Below are 24,747 nucleotides of genomic sequence, written 5' to 3'. Positions count from 1 at the left end.
TCATCCTTCAATTTATTCAGTTGTGCTTAATATTAGGATAGTTGAGAATATCCTCTTGTGCTTCTAGTGCAATGTTCAAATTCCTCTGTCAGGTCAGCTACGGGGAATTCTGTCAATGCTCTGTGATTTTATCTTGAAGAGAATATTTAAAACTGTGAATTAAATTGTACAGACTGAGGACTCATTCTCAAATTCTGCTTACCATGAAAGAACATTATCTGATAATTGTGTGGTTTTATTAATGTTATTTCCTCACAACTTTGCCTTTCTTTTATCCCTAATGCACAGCTGCAGCAGCTCAAGTCTTCTTTAGGCGTTAATGCAGTTTTAATGTAGTGTTTTCCTTTTTCTCCTGATGTTTTTGCCCTGAATGTGATCTAGCATACTTCATCTATGTGACCTATGACACAGTCAAGGCTGGTTTCTACCCAGCTCCTAGTGCCCCTGTGAGCTGCCTCCTATCCACTGTGTGCTGGGCTTTCCCCATTATTATCCTTTGGGCCAAGAGGGCCCAAGCAACTGGCTTCCACAGAGGAATCTGTCTATATAATACCTGATCAGAGTCAGCTTTCCCCTGAAACAAGGCACCTTTCTAGTCTATAATGAAAGTTGATTTAAACTAGGAAAGATAGCTGATTGCTATTTTGCCTACTCCATACACTTTTAGGGATTGCCAACTATGACCACACTTTAAAAGTACTGCCATTCCCTTGCAGTACTCTACAATAGAGTATTTGTTGATTTCTTCCTCCCACTTCACCCATTTCTAGTGGAGAAATGGACCAAAGCATCACAAATGCTCCTTGCAATCCCTTCTCTGCTCCACCTTGTTGATCTTCTTCCTTTCTTTATGAATGAGGGCAAAGCCTATATTCAACTAACCAGTACAGGTCATTCTTTTGGCCCGCCCAGTGTCAGGAGAGACAATGGTGCAGCGTTTCCATTCAACAATGTTCTCCTTGATCCACTTTAGGACACATGGTTCATCATACAGGTTGTTCACAGGATATCAAAGAAACTCTGTGCCGGGAACTGTGCCAGAGATCTAGGCTGGCTCTCTTGTCCTTCTTGTCCTGGCAAGCCTCTGAGAAGCAAGTTTGATGGCCCTGACGCGGCTGGCCGAGGAGATCTTGGCAGGCATTGATCACCATCAGCAGCTCCATCAGGTTGCTGTTGATCTCCCTGCAGCCCTTCTGCATGATGCAAGCATCCTCCCCGAGGACGCTCTCGCAGATCTACACACACACAGGTTTCTCGGTTGGAGCACTTCTTGGTGACGACCTTGCCCAGACGGTCGGCAATCTTCAGCGCCAGGTCCCGGTGCGAGCTGCTGGTGACGATCTTGAGGCTGGGCATCCTGGCCAGCGGCGGCGAGCAGCGCTATTCGGTGGAAGACGAGGCTCGCTCTGCGCGGGGCCGCCACCTCCCTGAGGCACCAGCAGCAGCTCCGCCGTCCCCCTGCGGCCCTCCCGCCCGTCGCTCTCAAGATCCAGTAGCAGCAGCGTCGCAGTGCCTCTGCCTTTTGGGCGCCGGCGCCGCTTAAAGGGACGTGCGACGCACGGGCGGCCCTCGAACGCACAAATACGGACTGACGGGCCGCGCACACTAGGCCACCATCTTTGTCCACGCCCCCTTTGTTACCTTACCGCAGAAGTCTTCAAATTTGACAACTTTAAGACTTGTGGACTTCAACTCCCAGAATTCTCCAGCCAGCATAGCCACAAGTCTTAAAGTTGCCAAGTTTGGAGACCTCTGCCCTACCTAGACTGCAACGCGCATGTCTTTAAGCAGGCAATTTGATGGATGACCAAACCTGTTTTTTTCCTGCTCTGGGTTACCTCACATTAAGGAGAGCAATTTATTTATTTAGGACTCAGAGCCACCCAACTCCAACCATTTGACTCTTTGTAGCGTCCAACAGAAACAAACAGTAATTAGAGAAATAATAATAAGCACATAGCATTAATAGAGCAGTATAAAATAGAAATTGGGCATGACAAATAACCAAAAGGGAACTCCACTCAAAAGGGAGAAAACACAGATCTTAACAGCTTTTCTAAAGGCAATTTGTGCTTCTTTGGCTGGTGGGAAACAAGATCAGGGGAATCTTCCTGGAGATTTCCCACTTTAAAACTGTTAATCTATGGTGAGACAAAATACAGTTCAGTAACCTAGTAAATCAATTTTATTCTGGTATACTTTTCTGCTAGAAAAAGAACTGGTAAACTGCATTTTAACTTGGGCATCTACAATAGATACAGAAAGTCTATATATCCCTGTTGTCAGGCTTTTGAGATGTAAGAAAACAGAACACAATAAATGTAGAATTTTTTTCCTATTTTTAATATAACATATAAGCTGTACAATTTGGCTGAAAAACAAGCAAATTGTTTAGTAGGAAAAATAAATATAAAAACAAAAATAACTACATATGTGTTCACACCCTCCTATAAGTACGGATATGGCTGTGTTTAGAATTAGCCAGAGACACTAAAACTATTGTTAAATAGTAGTCAGTACATATCTGCCATCAATTTAAGTCAGTCTGATCAAGTCTACATAAAGTTCAGCTGTTCTATTAGGATTTTTTCTGATATTTACTTAGTTGTCACAGCAAAAAACTATGGCTTGCAAAGAGACCTCATTGTTTGAAATTATAAATTAAAAGAATGTTACAAAAAATTACAAACCATTGGCTATGCCTTGGAACAAAGTCGAGACAGTTACCAACAAGTGGATGTCCCTCTAAAATTGAGGAAAACAAGAATAAAACTGGTCTGACAGGGTGCCAAGAGATCTATAGGAACATTAGAAGAGCTGCAGGAATTTCTGGCAAAATACTGGTTGTGTACTAGACATGACAACCATCTCCAGTATTCTCCATATGTCTGGGCTGTGGGGTAGGATGGCGAGCAGAAGCTTTTTCTTACAAAGAAAAACATTGAAGCCCAAATACATTTTGCTAAAACCTACATTGTCTTGTAGGAAGTTAAAACCCAGCTCTCTCTTAGAAAAATGAAATATCCTAGGAAATATTGAAAAGGCAGAATATTATATTTCCCTTGATGTGTAAAGGGAGAAACATGTTTTAAAGACAAAGTAGCTCACTGCAGCTTCCTGCCAACTCCCCTTTGTCAATGGACCATTAAGATGCCCAAGGCAGTCTATTCTACATAATAAAGAGTTCTCCCCTTCAGGCATGATAGTATTAGCCTTTACCCATTCACTACATGGCATCTGAGAACTCAACCAAAATTGGGATTCAAAACACAACCTAGAGAGTTGCCCCCTGCATGGCCCCATGGGAGTCTGACAACCAATCAGAATACATTTTTTACACAGGAACAGGAAACAGAGAGGTGGGGCTGAACAGATTATAAAAAGCCCAGCAAACCCCTTCTTCTGCTCTCTCTCTCTCTCTTCTTCCTCACCCAACATTGAAGCATGTAATTACTTTTTCGGTTCAAGACTCAAACCATGTGGTCCTGTCCACCATTAAACCATCTTTCCAAGCAGCCTCCATGTCTCCAGTGTCTTTTTCTCCACTTGGAGCTGAACCCAGAAGGACATTTCTTCCAACAGTCTGAAAAAAAAGCATGTAGGAAAATGTGTTTGGTACAAAAAGTATGTTTGCTGTGCATCGTTATAGCAGAGCATAACAGCATAGCATAGCATAAGCATAGCATAGCATAGCATAAGCATAACATAGTTGGAAGGGACCCTGTCAGTCTGCACCCATAATGCAAAACATGACACCCCCTCCCAGTGTGCATGCACGCATGAGAGGTGCTCCCCCCATTTTTTGCATACTTTTTTCACCCTCCCCAGGCTCCAGAGGTTTTATAGGAGCCTGGGGAGGGAGAAAACAGCCTCCCCCACTCCCCCGGAAGTCCTCTGGAGGCTTCAAGGACCTTCAGGAGGCGTCCCTGAAGCCTCCAGAGGGCTTAAACCGACCCTACAAGCTTCAAGGACCTTCCAGTTTGCTCGTAGGGTTGTTTTTAGTCCTCCGGAGGCTTCGGCAAAGTCTCCTGAAGGTCCCTGAAGCCACCGGAGGGCTTAAACCGACCCTATGAGCAAACCGGAAGTCCGTTACCAAACTTCCAGTTTGCCCATAGGGCCATTTTTTTGCGCTTCGGAGGCTTCAGAGAAGCTCTGATGCTTCCGGAGGGTGTCCGGGTGGGCCGGGGAGGCTCTTTTCACTCTCCCCAGGCTCCTATAAAGCCTCTGGAGCCTTTGGAGGGTGAAAAATGGCTTTAAAAAAGGCTGAATGCAGCTGGCCAGTGCGTGCATGTGCGCTGGCCAGCTGACAGGGCAACGCTTCGTGTACCCTGACAAATGGTTCCATGTGCCACCTGTGACACGCGTGCCATAGGTTCGCCATCCTGGCCCTATACCATTTCTGATAGAGAGCTGTCCATTCTCTTCTTGAAAGCTTCCAATGATGAAGCAGCCACAATTTCTGAAGGCAAGCTGTTCCATTGGTTGATTGTTCTCAAGGTCAGGAAATCTCTCCTTATTTCTAGGTTGAATCTCTCCTTGATCAGTTTCCACCCATTATTCCCTGTCTGGCTTTCAAGTGGTGTGGAAAATAGGTTAACCCCCTCCTCTCTGTGATAGCTCCTCAAATATTAGAACACTGGTATCATGTGTCCCCTGGCCCTTCTCTTCACTAGATTAGCCATACCAAGTTCCTGCAACTGTTCTTCATATGTTTTAGCCTTCAGTCCCCTAATCATATTTGTTGCTGTTCTCTGCACTCTTTCTAGAGTCTCAACATCTTTTTTTATAGTGTGGTGACCAAAACTGGATATAGTATTCTAGTTTGGTCTTACTAAGGCTTTATAGAGTGGTATTAGTACCTCACTTGATCTTGATTGTATCCTTCTGTTAATGCAATTTAGGATTGCATTGGCTTTTTGGACTGCCGACACACACTGCTAGCTCATATTTAATTGATTGTCCACTAAGACTCAAAGATCCCTCTCACAGTTACTACTATTAAGCCAGATTTTACCCCATATTTATGGGTATTTTTGGTTTTTCTTGACTTTATTTTTCTCTACATTGAGTTTCATTTTGTTAGATAGGGCCCAGTGTTCTATTCTGTCAAGATTCATCTTGATATTGAGCCAATCATTTAAGGTGTTGGCAATTCCTACCAGCTTAGCATCATCTGCAAATTTAATGAGTTCCCCTTCTATTCCCTCATCTAAGTCATCTAAGTACCACATTCCCACAGTGAAGAGTGTTGGTGCCAGTCTTGGGCTTTGGGCTGCTTTTCTTCAGCTGGAATTGGTGCATTACTCAAGCTGGAGGGAATTATTAACAGTTCCAAATATCTATCAATTTTGGCACAAATATTTCAGGCCCTTACTAAAATGCTGAAGATTAAAAGGAATATCACCTTTCAACACAATGACCCAAAGCACACCGCCAAATCAACAAAAGAATGGCTTCACAAGAAGATCACAATTTTGGAATGGCCCTGAATCCAATTGAAAATCTTGAGCTGATCTAAAGAGGGCTGTGCAAAGGAGTTGCCCTCGCAATCTGACTCATTTGGAGCACTACTGCAGGAAGAGAGGACAAAGATTCCCAAGGCAAGATGTGCCATGCTGTTAGGCTTCTACCTCAAAAGATTGGATATCAAAATACTTAATGAAGTATTAGTTTACATGTATGCACCTTTATGGAACCACACTATTGTAGGTTTTTCTTATTTTTTTCTAAACTAAGCTAGATTTCAGTTTTTCAATTGAATTTTACTGCTTATATAATATATTGAATGTGTAAAGAATTCTGAAGTGATTTATCTTGGTCTGATTTTTTACATATCAAAAACCTGGCATTTTATCTGGGGTCTATAGACTTAGATAAAACTCTGATTAAAAAAACTTTCATTTTTTTTAGTCAGGGAGTTAGTGAAGTGATGTTTTGTGCCTAATTTTATATGTTACGAAACATTCAAGAGCAAATTAAATTTTACTGTCCTTTGTTGGGCCTCCATAATGCTATGCATGTGCGCCCCCATTGCACACACGTGCGCACAATCAGCTACCCCCCCTGCTTTTGCCACAGTTTTTTTTTGCCTTCCCCAGGCTTCAGAGGCTTTCTAGGAGCCTGGGGAGGGCGAAAACAGCCTCCCCACCCTGGATGCCCTCCAGAGGCCTCAGGAGCTTCCCTGAAGCCTCTGGAGGGCAATAAATGGACCTACGGGGAAACCTGGAGGTTTGGGAATAGTGACTTCTGGTTTGTCTGTAGGGCCAATTTGTGACCTCTGGAGCTTTCGGGGAAGCCTTCTAAAGCCTCTGGAGGGTGAAAAACAGCCTCAAAAGAAGGCCAAAGTCAGCTGGCCAGCGTTCGCATGGACACTGTCCAGCTGACAGGGCAACATCTTGTGTGCCCTGACAAATGGCACCTCATGCCACCTGTGGCACTTGTGTCATAGGTTCTTAATCACGGGAATATAGGGGAAAAAAATGTTGCATTTTAAGTATTTATTTATTTATTTATTTATTTATTTATTTATTTATTTGACTTATATACCGCTTCATAGGGCTTTCAGCCCTCTCTAAGCAGTTTACAATTTTTTTAGCAAATTGAGTCAGCAACTTGCCCCCACAGTCCGGGTCCTCATTTCACCCACCTTGGAAGGATGGAAGGCTGAGTCGACCTTGAGCCGGTGAGATTTGAACCGCTGAACTGCAGATCACAGTCAGCTAAAGTGGCCTGCAGTACTGCGTCCTAACCACTGCGCCACCTCGGCTCCTAAGTAAGGTGATAAATTACTAAAATCATTTATACTTTAATGAAGGGAGAAATAATTTCTTTTATATTTCTTGTTCTTTACTATATCCTAATTTTGTCCTTTTTTATATTTTCTTTTTGTGAGCTGCAACTCCCAATTTTTATTTTTTTTAAATTTGTATTAGAGTTTTTTTTTATCATTGTGGTTGTAATTTTAATAAAATTACTACTAAAAAAGAAACTCAGATATTCTCCTTTGTACCTGTGCTTTGCCCACATTTGAAGTTGGCCTTTGCCTTTACATGATGTAATGTTTTCTTCAATTGATAGAAATTGCACACTTGTTTAAATTTCAATATTTAATGTATCAGTACAAAAATTGTTGCAAATTACTGTTAAGCAACATTTGGAGACATGCATATCCAGTAGTTCCTTTGTTCTATTGCAGTGGTAAAATGCTGCAACATTGGCTTACATCCAAACAAACTCATTTGTTGGACATTAAACTAAAGAGGTTTGAGGATATTCTCCTGATGGTTGCATGTTAGGCAAGACCTATTGGATGCATTTGCTTTCCAGCTGATCTACTGTGGGACCTAAGGCTAGGAAAACCAGATCCTCCTTCCTCCTGTCTTTCATTTGAATTTGCATGGCTTATTCTACGGGTTTATGTCACGCAGGGCTGCATTTCATTTTATAACCAAGTAAAGAGAACATAATTTTAATTTTCCATTGAGTTTATTTGCAAAATTAGCCTAGGATTGCAATAGTGGACTCCAGCTGTTTTGCGAGGGAAGACAGGAAGGAGGAAGAGTGAGCATATAATATAGGAGCTTCAACCTGCTTTCCAGGGCCAGATCAAATCTTTTCCTCACAGAAGTCCAGAATCCAGGAAGAAAGCATGTAACTATCAAAGCAGACAATATATATCTCTCTTTCGCATGAGAACCTGTGTCCAGGTAGCATGGGAAGCATACAATCATTTTTCAGTGAATGGCTGGCATTTTGATACCTATCTACTGAGATAATGTTGATGAAGGAAAAAGAGTTTTCAAGCAGTATAATGGTTTATGATATGTAACTAACCCATGTTCAATGATATGGATGGATTGCATGGTGCAACACACGTTTCTTCTGGGGAATACAACTATTTAATTTCTGGTGCCAGACATAATTTTCCTTACCCCAATTTTAGGGATAGGTGGCATGATCAAATTCTACCAGAAATCCATTTGAAATTCATGAAAGTTCAGAATATAACAAAGAGCAATAGCAGTTAGACTTATATACCGCTTCATAGGGCTTTCAGCCCTCTCTAAGCGGTTTACAGAGTCAGCATATTGCCCCCAACAATCCAGGTCCTCATTTTACCCACCTCGGAAGGATGGAAGGCTGAGTCAACCCTGAGCCGGTGAGATCTGAACAGCCGAACTGCAGTCAGCTGAAGTAGCCTGCAGTGCTGCATTTAACCACTGCGCCACCTCGGCTGCAAGCTCACACATTTAGTGTTTAAATGCAGCTGGCTTCTTCTTTTAAATACTAAACATGGTGCTTCTAGGAAAAGCTGGATTTGGTTATACTTTATTCTATTACAAGTAATTTGCAATTTATTGAAAGCCAGGAAAAAATACTGTATGATGCTTTATAGCAAGGGCTCTGTTCTGAAAATTAGAAAATGGGGTTTCATGATACACTATTCTAAAGTTTAGAGAGCTATTCTATCTATCTATCTATCTATCTATCTATCTATCTATCTATCTATCTATCTATCTATCTATCTATCATCTGTTGTAGTTATTTTCTTGCAGATGTTAATAATCAGTGCTAGGACTAGGACTAGCATTAATGATATTACCTAGTTTGGTAATGAAATATCTTCAAGAAAACCAGCAACCTCAGAGAGCACCAAGAACTGCATTTCAAGAGCTTTAAACTGAGCTTTAAATATTCTCTTCTATTGTTCTCTATCTATCTCTTTATCACTGAAGTCATAGTCAAACTGTAGCCAAATTATATGCAACCCAGATTTAAAGAAATCCTCTGATTTTTAAAATTTGCGATCCAATAGTTGTTGAAGTGCTAGGAATATGCAACTGCAAAACTCTATTGACTTCAGTCCCAAAGGTGCTTTTTCAAGGGACAACCAAACTTTCTTGTTTCAACAAGAAAGTCTGGTTGCCTCTTGAAAAAGCACCTTTGGGTCAACTACCTGTATGACCTATATGACTGAGAATCTCCATAGACATGTATTTACTTCATTTTTATTTACTTTTAGTAGTACCTCCAAAGACCTACATGGCTGAAACTCTCTTTGCAATAGTGCAAAATTGGGGAGGGGATTGTTTTCCCCATTTTCCAAACAGTATCCAAGTGTCATTCATTATTCTTCATCAAATATTCTGTAATATTCTGTCAGTCTGAAATAAGGAATTAAATGGCCAATATAGGTCATCATTTTAACAACCTGAAAATATTCTTCTTGGTACAAAGGTTTTATAATCATTCTTTCAACTTTAATAAATAGATGACCATTTAGTGTTTATTTATTTGCCTTTGAGGAGGAGGGACTCAAAGTAGTGCATGTGGCAGAAACATTCTCCCCCTCCCATGTTAAACTGTTGTCAACAGATATGTGTGGAAAGTGGGGCTAAGAGTCCAGCCCAGAACCATTCAGTACCTTTGTGCGATGTAGGACCAGAACCTAAACTTAGTCCAAGTCCAGTTCTTTAATCACTACATTACATACATATGTATTATAATCTGCATTATAAAGTGAATGTGAACATATTAAAAGTGAACATTTAAGCTACCTGAAGAGGATCATATATCAAATGCATTTTATGTTACAAAACCTGAAATTGAAACAAAAAGCACCTTTAGGGGTCCCCTGTCTAACTTTGGATGGCAGCCCCAGGCATCCATTCAATGTTTCATCCTGAACAATATGTGTGTTCTAGTCTAGGGGGAAATATATTGTTATTTGGTGGGGTGTTTCTATTAAGAGAGCCATAAAGAATGATTGAATGTGAGATTAATATTAAGCAAGTATTGAACAATAACAAGTGTTTTGTTCAACTTTGGCAAAAGAAAAGATTGCGTGAATTGCAGGATGGATGAAGATTCTGCCATGGCCAAGCACCTCCATCCATCTCCCTGAGTTCCATTTCCTGATCTGTACTCTGTGCTAGCAGAGTTAAACATTTGCCTTTGGATGTGGCAAAGATTTTCTGCCACCAATGTTGAAATATGACTCAAATGTCATTTATTTGAATTCAATAAATGGAGAATGAGAGATGATGTCTGTACTTCAGATGGTAGCATTAGAGGCCTAGATTGGGGAAGTTTTGCATTGCAGCAACAAAGCCATCACTGGAGCCATGCAATTTATTTCACTCCTGGACATCACTACATTAAGGCTTAATACCTTATCAAATAGGATTGATGCTGACATTCCTTCTCAACCTATCCCATTTTAGGGGTATTTTTTAAATCTCTAGTGTACTATGAACAAAACTAGGTGTTTCTATTCAAAAGAGCTGTCTGTCAATTCTTTGCCTCCCCAAATTCCTTTTCTATCTTGTTATCTGTCAGCCACTTAAGGAATCCTTCTTGGCTTAAGGGAGATAAAAATGCTTCAACTATATCTATTTTGGAGTTGTGAATAGTATAAACTTTCCTAACTTGGTGCTCTTCATACGTGCAAAACTGCAATTGCCATCAGCTCATGCAATAGGGCTGCTGCCTGATAAATTATAGGATCTGTGGTCAAAATGTCTGAATAGTTGGGAAGAAGAAGCTTTTGTGTTCCTAGCCTAGAATTATTTTTATAATCATGGCTTACTCATCATAGGATTTGTTCTGAACATAAATATTATACACCTGTAATGCAAAACCAAAAACACAGAACACCACATTATAGTTTGGAATGATTTGTGAAAATGTAGCCCAGGTAAGAACAGATTCATGACAAAATGCACAGACACTAGAAAGTATAGGTGGTTCTTGTTCCTTTGCTTCTGCACCTGTGTTTCCAATATATTTATAAATAAATATGATACAAATAGCATTTTTAAAAAGTGAGGTGTAATTGCAGCAACTGTAAAACCTAAGGAATGGGGGGTTTGGGTGAACATGAAGAAAAGAAAAGAACAAGAAAGAACAAGAAAAATGTCTCATTGCATCCGCATTCCAGCTGGTGATCTGGACTTCAGCTGATGGTGTTTGGAAAAATAGCATGGTGATTACACTCAGCTTCAGAGCAGGATGGCTCCTCGCCATTTGATATGACGTTAGAAGGTCCACAGAGGGTTTCATTGCAAGATAGAGAGAGGAAAGGAAAGAATTGTTCAGTGCCAGATGTCTTTTAATAAATATCAGGACATACAGTACGTCTTGCCTAAGAATAAATTTGTAATCAATGGTTTAGCAGACAATCCTCAAAGCAATAATATTGTTTCAAGAATACTTGTGGTGGGTGGATTGAGAGAAAGAGATACCACTCTGTTTTGGCAAAGATACGTTGCCCACAAAATCTCTTCTGAAAGTAGGAACTTTCTTTCTCCCAAGCCCCATTGCTCCTTTTCATTATTGTTTTTTTGCTTCTCAGAATGTATATGAATATGTAATTCAGATAATAATTGCACTCCATTTAGTGGTGAAGGCTGAAACAGCTGAACCATAATTGACCAATTAGAAATGAGAAAAGCTGCTTTAGAAAAGTGTCTATTTTTCATAGGATAGAAAGAAGAAAAGCAATAATAAACTTTAACTGTAAGAACACCAGACGCAGGAGGAAGTAGCTTTTTTTCACCCTTAGTAAGTTATGGCCATTTACATAGACCACAGTTGACATCAACCCTAGCATAACAGGCTTGAATTGTAATCTTACATAATTAGAGCTACCAGAACTGGCCAAAGGATCTCGGTGATAATGGCAGTAAGGAAGGTTGTCTGTTTCATGTTTTTTTGCTCCCATCCAAGGATCATCTGGATTTTCACAATAGAGATCTGATAGCCCAATTTGGATATCAGTCCCTTTGTTTCTACAAAATTGTTGGTGGATTCTTGATTAGAGCTGACTCCTATACATACTGTACTCCTACAATGTACATTCTTGTCTGGAAGTAAACAGGCAGTTTATGCTCAACTTTAGCTGTTCTCCAAAAGGTTGTTTTGAAAATATTCAGATAGCTTATATATATTTAATCACTTAACCCTGTCCCTGCCCAAACATTTTGACTGGAGCCACTCATCTTCTAACCCTTCAGCCAAGGAAGGAGGCAGTGGTAAACCACTTCTGAAAAACATTGTCAAGAAAGGTGCAGGGACTTGTCCAGGCAGTCTCCGAGACAGGGGTACAGTTGAACAAGAGGGGCAAGACAGTCATATTTAGCTAATCAAAACTTATTTCTGAATAGGCAAAGGGACAAGATGGCAACTTTCATATGGTTGTAATTTCTTTCAATGAACTAAACACTTGAGAGCATTCTCAATCCAGGCATATCTAGAAACTGCTTAACAGTGCTGAGATCAAAAGCAGAAAAAGACAATAACTACTTTTTGATATATGCCTACTGGAAACAAGTCATTTTCAATGCAACAGAGTTAAATTCCTGGTACATAAAGCCAGACACTGTAGATCACTACCGAAGAAGCCAAATAATGACTTCTACTGGCATTAATTTTAATAAACAAACATGATTAATCAGACTCTTTTTTTAAAAAAAAAGTTTTTTTCCATCAGGATAAGCTTGGAACTTTCATCCTAGTTCAAATGCTAATTATTCACACACGCACACACTTGTACAGTGCCTGCTTTGAATTATTATACAAAGCTGGAAAAGAATGATGGCATCACAACCTCTCTAAAAACAAGTTGGATTTTGTTTTAAACTTTTGTGGATGACTTTTGGGCATCAGATGAAAAATAAGAATATTTCACTGTTTCCTGTGTAGTAATTAAAATAGATGTTATTATCATATGAACATCAAATAAACTGCATTGTGTATACTGATTCAGTCAGTAGTAGAGGTTGCTTATTATTATTTTCAAGTAGTTATATTAAGAAGCAGACATACATTATTGTGTCTGAATACCTCCACAGATAGAGGAAAGGCTTGTTTTCAGGCATTTGCAAACCGGCCTTTCTCCTCTCCATAATATCACTAAAGGGAAGGCTTCCCACCTATCCCAGTAGGATTCACTTCCTAGCAAGTAAGCTTAAAACCCCAAATTAGTGTACATAAAAATACTTTGCAGCAGCACTCCTGTAAAGCTGTAAAAGAACACAGTCCAGACGGAAGATATTATAGGAAAGTAAAGTCCCATTGAAATCAAAGAGACTTAATTCTAAGCAAATGTGTTTAGGATCAGAATGCCAGGTAATTGACAAAATCGGTTAACTCTTAAAGCAGTGTAAATTGAAAATAAGCAAGTGAGAAGGAACTGCTCCCACAAGTTTCTGTTGTCTAGCAAGCCAACTCCATCTGTCCTAGTCCAATAAGCATTCTATGCTTTGGAAAGACCCCAGCCATTTTCTCAGTGTAGATCCCTTCTCATTAAGTCTGCTACCTTCACCAGTCATTCTTTAGAAAGTATGAAGCCTGTCCTGGTTTTGGAATCAGTAGGGGTGGTTGAATTACTCTGGAAGGCTTGGTTAGTGGAGAAAGGATGATTGGCAAATAGCTGAGAAGCAAAGAGAGCACCCTTCTGAAAATTAGATCGAGACTGCCAAATACTTTACAAAAAACCTATATATATATATAAACCTGCATAAAAACTATATCTGAAAAATCTAAAAAAAAATATTTCTAGAGTTCCTCTCCCCACTTCACATTTATAATCTGTCTATTGTCCCCAGTAGAATGCATTTCTTTGGAAATCTGTGCATCAGTCTATTATTGAACTTTAACTCATTGGCACATTTACTAGAAAGTAAGTCCAGCTGGCATCTCAAGCAAGCTCAGGTTGCAATGAGGGGTTGACAGCAGAGTCCTATGCAACTATTATTTAGGAGTAATTCCATCCAATTTAATGAGATATAAATATTTTTGTCATTGCAGTTTGTTAATATACAGTATAGAATATCCAGAAAAATGGAGCAATGGCTTTGTTTTTATTTTTTATTTATTGCTGCAACTAACTAAGAATCTTGGTACAGCCTATGGAAGCTTGCATGCCAGTTCAGCATCAAGATGCCAAAAGACATGTTGCTCTTTTTAAAATGGAAGAAAAATAAAACATCTGATTTATCTCAGTTTAAAAGGAATGTCTTTATGGATTTTATTTTATATATTTTATGGTGTATTTTTAAAGTGTTGTGAGTTGCTTATGGTCGGGATTTTTTTAAAAAAATAGAAATTGTGGGTTTACAATCCAGACTGATCCCTATTTAGAGTTTATCTCTAACCATTCATGTGATAAACGGGCTCAAAACTGGCTAGAGGCTAGTAGTCTTCCATGGCCTTAAGTAGACCCAAAGGATAGTACAGGGCTCCAAGCCAGCGTGATTCCGGTTTCCGGCTGGAAACTTTCTTCCCTTGAAACGGAGCCCGTTCTAAGCGGAAAATAGCCCCAAAGTCCCGGGCACCAGTACTGCCTCCATCAGCCAGAACCTTACACCCAAGAAACCTCGCAAGGGCAGGAGCTTTTTCGGATTGCACCGAAAAAAATTGCACAGCCCTTTGACTTTTCCGTGGGGAGGCTTTTTTAAAAAAATTTCAGAACAGTTGCACTAGTTTCTTTTTCGCCAACCTTCTTCGTTAGTTTTCTTCTCCGATTACTTATGAGATATTCGCCACAACTTTTTAAAGTTATTTTTCCCAGCCGGAAGGCGGAAAAAAGAGCAAGCCCTCCCCCCCCCCCCCCCGGTGCGGCTCAGCCCAGAGCAGTTCTGGCCCCAGTAGATCTGCGCGCGCGCGTTCAAAAGGCGAGGGGGGGGGGAGTTCAGGCTTGACCTTCGCGAGAACTTTGCAGATAGGGAGAAAGGAGGAGAGGGGGAGAGGAGGAAGGGGGAAGGAGGGAGAGAGAGAGCGGGCTGTGAGAAGCCTCTTTTTTCCCCCTGCCAGACCCGTCCTAGGTCCCCGCCAATCGCTGCCCAAAAGGGCCACGTACTCTGACGAGGACCTTATCAGGCCCGCCGCTCCAATCCAGCGATTTGGGGCCAGGGCTCCTGACATCCCAATCGGCCATCAATTTACCTTCCCACCGCCCCGCTTCCCCATTTAGCTTTTAACGTCAAAAGCTACATTTTTGTCGGCTCCGGCCTGTCTAGGGCTCTTGCGATTTAGCTCCAGGAATGATTGCTCCTGAGAAAACAGCAACAGCCCCATTACCGAGCAATTAAAAAAGCCCTTCCCTCCGCCTCCCTCTCTAGACACTTCGTCGCTCGCCATCACCTTTCCCCGGGACCTCCAGCTGACCGAAAGAGACCATTTTAAAGCCCAAAGTTTAGGGATCGTTTTTGCGACGAAGGAAGGAAAGTTTTCCAGTTACTGACTGGTATCTTTTATTCATTATGCCCTGGATCCTGAGCCTCCTAGGTTTGAAATCTCATTGCCTGAAATGATCTTTGAAAATGCTTACAAGCGATGTTGCCATCTGAGAAGGAAATGTTAGTTCTGGTTAGTTTTAATCCATAGATATTTTAACCATATGCTTCTGAACTCTGATTAACGTATAGGGCAGCTCAGGTAGTACCATCCACCTTTACGATGATTCCCCCAATAACTATATCCGAATAAACCTGAACTGGAAGACACCTTGAAAAACTCCGGACTAGGAGCTGGATTCTGCCTTTTCACTCACGGCTTTCACTTCATCATCCCAGCGTTGCCTGAATGCATCCGCGCGCCGTTCACTTTCATAAAGATAGATGAGGAATCCACCATAAGAGTTCACCCAAAAGGCCGCAATATTTATTGTTTCACCGAGTTCTTGGAAATAACTTCTTCCCAGTTGTCCTTCCTGCTTTGTCTGAGCTGCGAACCCTGGCGTGAGAAGAAGGCTGGCTTCCTCAAGTAACTTCTCTTAAATTAACCAGACGCTGGTTAGAGTTCTTTCTAGTACCTGAGAATTAGAAGTGGCTTAGGCGGAAGCAATACGTTTCTTCCCTTCAAGTGGGAAATATTTTAAAAGGAAAGTACCGGGGGGGGGGGGGGCGCAGAAGTCGAACCATCTGATTGAAAGCAAGGGCTTTAAAAAAAAAAGTCCAGTGTGAAGCATTGTGTTTATAGGTTGATGAAATCATCGTATATTGATTACATGCGATTGTGCCTGGAGACTAGAAATTTTCCAGGCAGGGAAGGGCTGACCCGAAACTTTGGTGACCTGAACATTAACGCCCAGGACAAATCCTGGAAAGGAAGCGGAGGCCCGGTGAGATCCAACTTCAGCTACAGTAGCAGTGATTTTCTTCTCTCTTTCTTGTTTTTAAGGAGGGGGGGTATTTTCTGGAAAGCAAGTGCACCGGCTAGTCCAAGGAGTCTGACCCCAATGCTAGAAAAGGGCACATCATTCTGGCCGGTTGTTCTAACCTCGCAACCTTCCTGTAGTCAGCGAGAGGAGCGAGCAATGATCGAGGACATTGGAAAATCTCTCGGTGTCTTGACTATAACTGACACGTATGCCTTTCCCTTTGGATCTGGAGCAGAGCCAACGTGCAGAAGAGGTTCCATTGCACGCTAGGGGGTACAGATGCAAAAAAACGGAGCAAGAGAAAAGAAAAGAAAAGTGAACAGTTCCGGTCACTTAGTCCCTAACAAAGAGCGATCAAGGAAGCGATCTTAATCTCCCCCACTTTCCGGGTCTTGTGGCCATTAGATCTTAGAGCTCAACCCGAAAATTTTATAGCGGTAATTAGGATCGCGCGTTTTCTCTGCTGGATATTCTGATTTGCGTTCTACCGGTAGGTAATGCCTGTTGCCCACAAAGGCCGGAAAAAACAAACGTTTTTGCAAACGCGATTTCTTACACCTCGACTTCCCCAAGGCGTCCGACCAATTGCCTTTATATAGGAAGGACCGGGGCCCGGCCAGTTTTAAGACTGGAGCGGAAGACATGGCAACTTAGTCCAGCACCTTTTTTCTCCCGGTGTGGTTCCAAGTGCCATTATCGCCCCGCATCGCAAGCCCCCCTCTCCTCTCTCCTCCTATGCAAACAAGCCAATTCTAATTCGCCAGCCTTTTGCCAGAGCATTTGAAGGGGGGGGGGAGGGAGTGAGTTAAAATAAAAAAAAGGCCTTTGGAAAATGTTCGTTCGGAGATATCGCAAAGGAGAAAGGCACTCACATTTCGCGTGTAAATGGCTCTCTCACACATTTTCCAGATGCCTAGATTGTTATGTAATCAGGCCAACCGACCCGCTTAACTATGCGTTGGCCTACCCCAGCCAAAGCCCCCCCCCGCCCGGTGATTTGCCGTCAGAAACCGCTCCTAACTTCGCCTTACAAGCTGGACGAGCCACGCCAAGCAGTGAAGCCGGCGTGGGGGGCACCCTCACTCTGATAAGTGTGAAAGACAGACCCAGATTAGCTTCCGTCTTTGCTTTCCTCCCTCTTTCACAACAAACACCTTTCAAAGGCCGCGGTAAATTATTAGTCCCATCAGTAAAAATCGCAGTGCAAAAGTAAGCGGACTCTACCCCTCTCCTCGTCCCCAGAAAGCAAAGGAAAAGTGGGTTTCTGGCGTTCCTTTTTTTCATAGCGACTCTTACATAAATTAAACGCTAAGAGGTCTTCTCTCTTTTGATCACAAAGGAATGTCCCTTTGAGAAAAAGCTGTCCTAAATGAGCCAAAATCTCAAAATCATAACAATTGAATTAACATGTCCCGCCCTTGGAATATCTTTTGCTCCTTCAGTTTCCAAACCACCGACGTAACCTCCGCTAGTTTCCCAAATAAAAGCCTTGTTTTTTAAAAAAACCAACCAAACAAAACTGCAAGCTGTTCTTAATCACATTTACTCGGCAGTGAGTCTTAAAGGGTTCCATGTTATTTCCCCAGCCAATCGCACACAGGATCGATTTTTATATAGTGTTCATAATTGAATTGTATTTTAGTTCACTTTAACCAACCTCTTCGGTTAATGTTTAGAATTTTTTTTACAAAAGATGTTGAGGTTGGGTTTAAAGCCTTTTAGGTTATAAAATGTAATTATTTTAACTTTTAAAAATACACTCAATGATCCAATGAATGCTTACAACATTTGGGACTTGCAATATTAATTATTCAACAGCACGAATTGTAGTTTGCTTAAGTTTAATTTTTAATTTTTGCTTTGCTTCCTTTAGGACTGAAGTGCAGATTAACAAAGAACTGTTAGACACTATTTTCTTCACTGTGGGATGGGGGGTGGGGAGGGAGGGGAGGGGGAACGCTCACAACTCTGGAGTCCTATCTCGAGTAAGATAGGAAACCTGGGGGGGGGAAGCAACTGGCTTACAGTTATCATCCACAATCATTCAAAACAGAGCAGGTATTAAAGATATACATTTCATATTACACACTAATGCCTTCATTTTTGATTTTGATTTCCTTTTGTATCCTGGATTCTATACAAACAAAGCAACATAACATTCATCACGATGGAAGGGGGAACCACCCTTTGGAGATCGTGTTTCTCCTTACCATACCACGCCGGAGTTTTCCTCTTTATTTATTTCATTGAAGGATGGAATGCTTTTCTTCCAGGATCCACATTTTTTTAAAGGAGAAAGACTAGGGGAGGGAAATTGCACATAAATAAACCATACGATTCCAAAACAAGGGCAAGAAGGAAAAGTCCTCAGCTGAGCAACCTCGCTTGGAAGGTCCAGAGTCCCAGAAGGGACAAATTCTCCACTCTTCACACTCTCCTTCACTGCTTGAGCTCCAGAGCCCAAACGTGCTGGGGCCAGCCAGTCCTTCCCTTGGTTTTCTTGTCGCTGCTGCTCACTGTGCTTTTCAAGATCTCGTTCTGTTTGAGAAAAAGGGTGAAGAGGAGAGACAAAGCCATTATCCTTCATCTCATTTCTGGGTCACTACCTCCCATCCGTCCCCTTTGGGGAGATTCTGCGGGACTGGCCGTCAGACCTGGCCGCAGAACAGAAAACCAGATTCAGCGTTTTATTTTTCACAAGCCGTTTTATTCGCAGCCACCGGCGGTTCACAAGTTAAAGCTGCAATCGTAGATATCCACAAGTCGGAAGCAAGCGCCGTTCATTTAAACGGGCGTTTACTTCTTGGTAGATGCGTGCTGGGGTTGTGCTGGGGTTACTTTGCAAGCCGGCTGGTTTCGGTGAAGAACAAGGGAACTGTGGTCAAAGAAACCTTACTCTCCCTTCTGAATTTATGGGATACTCATTCAGTTTTACGTCTTCCAGACCGGCGCAATCACAAAACATTGCAATGTAATCCAGATTTTAACAACTTTGATTGTTAGAATTCCTTTCTGGGTGAATCAGGGGAACACGCGCGCATACTTACTTAAATATCTTTATCTAAGTTCAATTTAAAAAATGCTTCTGATGATCATGGGGTTGTCTTAATTGCAAATGTATAGCCAAATAGCCTGAGAGTGTACTTGTGACTGTATTGATACAAAATGCACAGCCTGTGCAGAGTAAGCCTCTTAGTAAACTTGCTGTAAAACACACACACATAGCCCAGTCCCCAAATTCATCATTTTGTCTATATATTGTCTGCACCATATCTGCAAGAAAAAAATGATGTCTGATACACACGTGCTAAAGGTCAGTTTAAATGGGTGTTAAATGAGCTGCCTCAGATATTGATACAATCTCAATTTAAGGAAAGGGTCCCGTCCCCCCCTTGGGAGGATAGCTGATCCAGGGAAAGATATTTCCACCACAAGTCACCCAACGCCAGTTAAAGAGCAAATACTAAACTTCCTGGTATTTTTTATTCTAACCACAGCTCTACAAGAAGGTTTGACCCTATTCAAAAAGGTTTAGCCTTCAAAAATTAAATCACTTTCCATATATTAATCTCCAAAATTGGATGCATATTTTATATGGGAGATATTTTGATCAAAATGCCATTAATTTTTCCAGTGAATTTTTTCAAGTGAATGTGGATTTTCAGGCCCCAATCCACTGAATGCTCCGGCTGCTATAAAATTCATATATGTACATATTCCATCAATTTCAGTGGGTTAGCATGTCTGCTTGAAATGAAATTCCAATTTGGAATTTATTCATTTCTTTATCTTGACCCTTTTCCAAACTGCAGTTTAAAATGACCGTCAGGCTTGTTTGTAACCTTAATTCTTCTAGTCTGCTTGGGGATGCATCTTTTAGCTTTCATGCCCCAAAACATGACAACATTTATTTTCCATAAACAGCATCCCAAAATATGAAAGAAAATAATCAGAGATTGCCAATTGATCACATGGGCAAACCTGCTTACATGCAAGCTTTTTCCGCTGCTTTTAACTTGCAAGAAATCAAGAAACATGACAACTGGAAGCGTTGATAGAAGATGGGCTTCCTGTAAACTATTTAAGCTGAAGTTTGTTTAAAATAAAAGTTGTGCTTCCATTCTAATTCTAACACCACAATTTATTTTATTGTACGAATGGAAGCAAAAAGACTTGGATATTTTCTGAAAGAAATTAAGTAGAAAGCACAAAGCAGTGTGAGGCAAGTACAACATTTGGAGATTTCGGTTAATATCCAATTGTAGTACATGTTTCTCCAGGCTAGTGCCTGCCAGCTGTGTTGTACCTTCTGTTAAGGATGGTTGAATTTGTAGCTATCTGTAGGTTACCAGGTTGAAGAAAATTTCATATTTTGCAGTTTCAATGTTTATGCAGTGACAAAGAATACTCATTGGCACTCATGAGGGGGGGGCGGGGAGAAGGAATATAAATCTGAAACTGCAATACCACTTGAAATTTAGAGTCAAACTATTCCAATTCCTCTGGGTTTGCAAGGCAGTTGCTATTGTGGGCATAACAATAGAAGGTGTCCACTATCCTCCCTTTCTTCTCCCAAATTATATTCCTTTCCTAAGACAGCCATAAATTGTAGAACTCTGATGTTCTTGGGTCTCAATTAACAATTTAAAGTCAAAATGTGGATTGTGATGGGAAACTAGTAACTGGGGGCTGGGTGGGTTTGCAAACCGATTTCAGTTTCATCCTCAAACAGAAATTAGGATCTTTTCCAACCCACATCTGAGCAAAAACTAAACACTTGGATTTAAACTGGAATGGAAACTTCCAACATTGGAGAGCTAAAGCAAGAAGAATGAAATAGTTTTTCCCCCCTAAAGCTATTGATTTTTTAAAAAGGCATTCTTAGTAGATCCCTCTGCTTATCATTGCTGAGAACATTCCAAAGGATTTCATTCAGGGACAAATTTATAAAGATGTTGGCTCCCGAGACAGTTTCTACAAAATCCTAGTGGGCTCATTTAGCCAATTTGTGAATCCTTGACTAGTTTCCCATGTCTGCAGTCCTAAAAGGCCTTGAGACTAGAAACCAATGCAGCTGAAAGGGATGGGGTTTATTTTAAAGATGAATTGCAATTTCATCTAAAGAAATACTTTCCCCCTTCCCCTCAGGGAACAGCAACTCAGTAAACCTGGTCAGAAGGGAAGTGAAAGGGCTGCTCCAGCCAGCGATCCTATCTCTGCATCTTCCCCTCTCTTTGTCATTTTAAAAAAAGTCTTCCTTGGGAATAAAGGAAGATGGATGTTTTATTGCATATGAATTAATATATGACTATCACGAGGGCCATTTCCAATCGGCCACAGGAATGCAATTCATACTTGGGGTGGGCATATTCTCCTATCCAAGGGCCTCCCATTCATCTGGCTCTGAACTCCAAAAAACATTATGCACTATTTAAACAAAATTTGAAATGCAAATTACTTCAAATTGAGAATATTTTATTTGGAAATCAAGCCAAAATTATTACCTCTATCCCCTACGGCCAGCCCTGACCAGGGTCAAATTCTTCCCTACTCATTTTGGCTCCATGAGCTTGGCTTGGGGCAAGGACATCATGCTATTGTTTCTCTGGGCCCTCAAGCAAGCCTCGCAGCCCCATTCCAAAGACATTGGGGGAACCTTCCTCCTGGATCCATCCGGGACGCCTAAGAAACGACCCTTTTGTTGCATTACCCGAAACTCACTATCTTCCTCCGTCTGCCCGGTTGGTCCCTAAATTTCAATCGATTAAGGGCGGACTTAGCCGGGTGAGACTAAGAAGCGCGGCCCGCCCTGCTTCTGAGCTACGTCTTTCAGCGGCCCTTCAGAAGAGAGAGTGCCGGCCTAAGCAGAGAGGCTCGCCTTCCCCGCCCCATTCCCTCCCGGCCCGCGGCAAACACTGACCAGCTCCTTCTTCCTCTTGTCCTCCTTGAGGTCGGTCTTCTTGATCTCAGCCTTGAAGGCCTCGGCCTCGCCGTTGGCGTCGTCCTTGGCCAGGAGGTCCATGAGGTAGGCGATGTAGCTGGTGGCCAAGCGCAGCGTCTTGATCTTGGAGAGCTTGGTGTCGGCCGGGACGTTGGGGATGCACTCGCGCAGCTCGGCGAAGGCGCTGTTGATGCTCTGAGTCCTGCGCCGCTCCTTGCGGTTGGCCGTGCCGCGCCGTTTGACCGGCCGGGGGCCGCCCCCCAAGCCCGGCGGCCCGCCGTCACTACCAGGGGGAGCCACGCCGCCCACGTAGTGGTGGGGATGCTCCAGGCCTGGCGCTCCGTTGGCGTATTCGGGGCTGTAGGAGAGCGCCATGCTGTAGTCGGGCGGCGACATCTCCGAAGGGTGGCTGCTGATCAACCAGCCGTGGAAGTAGGGGTTCTCCTCGTGGCTGCAGCGGCTGGCGGCGGCGGCGGCTGCTGCTGCTGCGGCGGCGGCGAAGGGGTAGCCGTCATGGTGGACCACCGAATGGTGGGGGAAGCCACCTACCAAACTCATCGCCGCCGGCCTTCCCCGGCCGCCCGCCACCCCGGATCCGCTCCCCTGGATCTCCGCTCCCGTGAAGACCCCGGCCTTAGCACCAGCTCGTTGCCATCGGGCAGGCGCTGCCAAGTCCCCCGGGCGCCGAGAGGGCAGGATCAGTCCCCACCGCCGCACTCATACGGGGCGGGAGGGGGGCTTAACCTTGGAAGCTGCAGAAAAGGTAATGAAAGCAGCGCCCCCTCCCCGAATGGATGAGCTCTCCTCCCTTCACTACTCCTCTTCCGAGTAGTTAGCGAACAAAATAGCAAGAAAGCGGGCGGTGGAAGGGCTGCTTACTTACACCTGCTCCCCCCCCCCCAACGTCCCCGCGTCTCCCTCCCCTCTGCCGCCCGGCTCTCCAGGCCCACCGCCTGGACGGGAATCGCGTCTCCTTCGATTAAAGTGCGAGCAGCAGGCTCCCTCCTTTGGGATTCCAGTTCTTCTTACTCCGCTCCCGGGACTACAAAACCCAGCCAGTCCGTTTTGGGGGAGGAGGGGAAATCCGGCGCTCTTCCTGCTCCGACGTGGAACCCGCTGAGAAGAGTGATAAGGATGGTCTCGAAAAAGGACGAAAGAGGGAAGAAAGAGGCAGAGGAGGAAACAGCACAACGCTTAGATAGGAGAGTCGGAGCTGCGCAAAGCACTGGTCGATTTCCCCAGCTTGGTCTCCGCGTACAGCTACATCTTTAGGGTAGTTCGGGTTAATATATGTCGTCAGAGGCTCTTTAAGCCAATCACTACAGACGGGGGCGGGATATTTTGCTTTGAGCCGTAAAACGTTTTTTGATCTTCGCGCTGCTAATTGTTCAACTTCTTCTTTAGGATTGGCTGCCGTTTCTATCCGTAATATAATTAAAACAAACCAGGAAAAGTCTCTGCCTCGCCCCAGCATTCAAAGATTAATGCAAGTATTTAAACAATGCTTTCCTGTATCTTCGTGCCTTCCCTGTGTTTTGGTGGAAAATCTTAACTATTAAAATGGATTGAAAGTAAAAACAAGGAAAACGTTTGACTGTCTCAGTTCAGATGTATTATTATACTATGATAGTATGATGTAAGTATATCTATATATTGCCAACCAATGAATAATATACCAGAATACAATTGTATTGTATTGTATTGTATTATATGTTTGATATAAAAGTATGCCTATAGCTAAACTTGGTTAAATTATACTAATATACAAAGATGAGGGGAGGATATCTGATGCTGAGAAAGCCATCGTCAGTGTCATTTATTGTCTCATAAATGTAAACCTCTCCATGGTCCAGAAAGAAATCAAGATCTGGAGTATAATTAGAAGGGATCCCGCTATAGGACCGTAATTCTCCTGAAAATGTTATTAATGAGTCTATTTTTGCAAGCCAACTTATTGCAGCCAATGAGACCTCTAGGTCTGTATAAGATTCATTTGATATAAAACGATGCCTGCTTGTTCAGTGTTATTCATATACAAAAATAAATAAATAAAAATACCCTCCCCTCCAAAAGAAGAGGAAAGCAAAAGGATAATTGGGGAGGGGGAGATAAAAGAAGGAATTGTGTGCTCTAAAAAGGGGAGAACTGGGTCTTATATTAAGGAAACAGTCAGTTGTTCAAAATGTTGACCTGAGCCATGAATTAATACCTTTCTTGCCTAAAATTATTTTAATCTTAATGCTCCCTGCCCCAAGCTTTTTGGTCAATCCGGTATTACCACCTGAAATCAGCCGCCCCTTCATTTAGCCTGTGTAAGTAATCAAATCTTTTCAACAGCACTTCAAGCTCTTAATTTTTATATTTCTGCTAAAAATATCTAAGCATATGCTTGTATTTTTTTATATTTAACAATACAAGACACATCTGAACAGCTACTTTATGACTGTTAATAATAGTGTGGGCCAGAAAATATGAGGAAAACAGTGTGTGATCTAACAGTAATATTAGGCTAAAGTATATATAAATTTATCCTTCCTTTATTATTTTTACAAATAATTCAAGGCAGTGAATTTAGCCAACATACTTTACTTCCTATTTTTCCTACATCTACAACTCTATGGGATAGCATGGATTGGGTTGGGCT

General features: G+C 42.2%; 1 protein-coding gene and 1 pseudogene across 1 annotated transcript; both read right to left on the bottom strand.

Moving 5' to 3' along the window:
* Positions 1 to 790: 790 nt before the first annotated feature.
* LOC116512944 lies at positions 791 to 1,356 on the bottom strand (annotated as a pseudogene).
* A 16,333-nt stretch (positions 1,357 to 17,689) lies between these two features.
* HAND2 (heart and neural crest derivatives expressed 2) lies at positions 17,690 to 23,350 on the bottom strand. The gene is made up of 2 exons (XM_032223552.1): positions 22,083 to 23,350; positions 17,690 to 18,700 (listed from the first exon to the last, which is right to left on the bottom strand). The coding sequence occupies exons 1-2, from the start codon at positions 22,659 to 22,661 to the stop codon at positions 18,602 to 18,604; spliced, it is 678 nt and encodes a 225-aa protein (XP_032079443.1). The 5' UTR covers positions 22,662 to 23,350; the 3' UTR covers positions 17,690 to 18,601.
* Between the last annotated feature and the right edge of the window lie 1,397 nt (positions 23,351 to 24,747).

Source organism: Thamnophis elegans, chromosome 9 (genome assembly GCF_009769535.1).
Source record: "Thamnophis elegans isolate rThaEle1 chromosome 9, rThaEle1.pri, whole genome shotgun sequence".
NCBI lineage: Eukaryota > Metazoa > Chordata > Lepidosauria > Squamata > Colubridae > Thamnophis > Thamnophis elegans.
The sequence above is the reverse complement of the archived record's forward strand: the minus strand, read 5'-3'. Positions and strand labels throughout refer to the sequence as shown.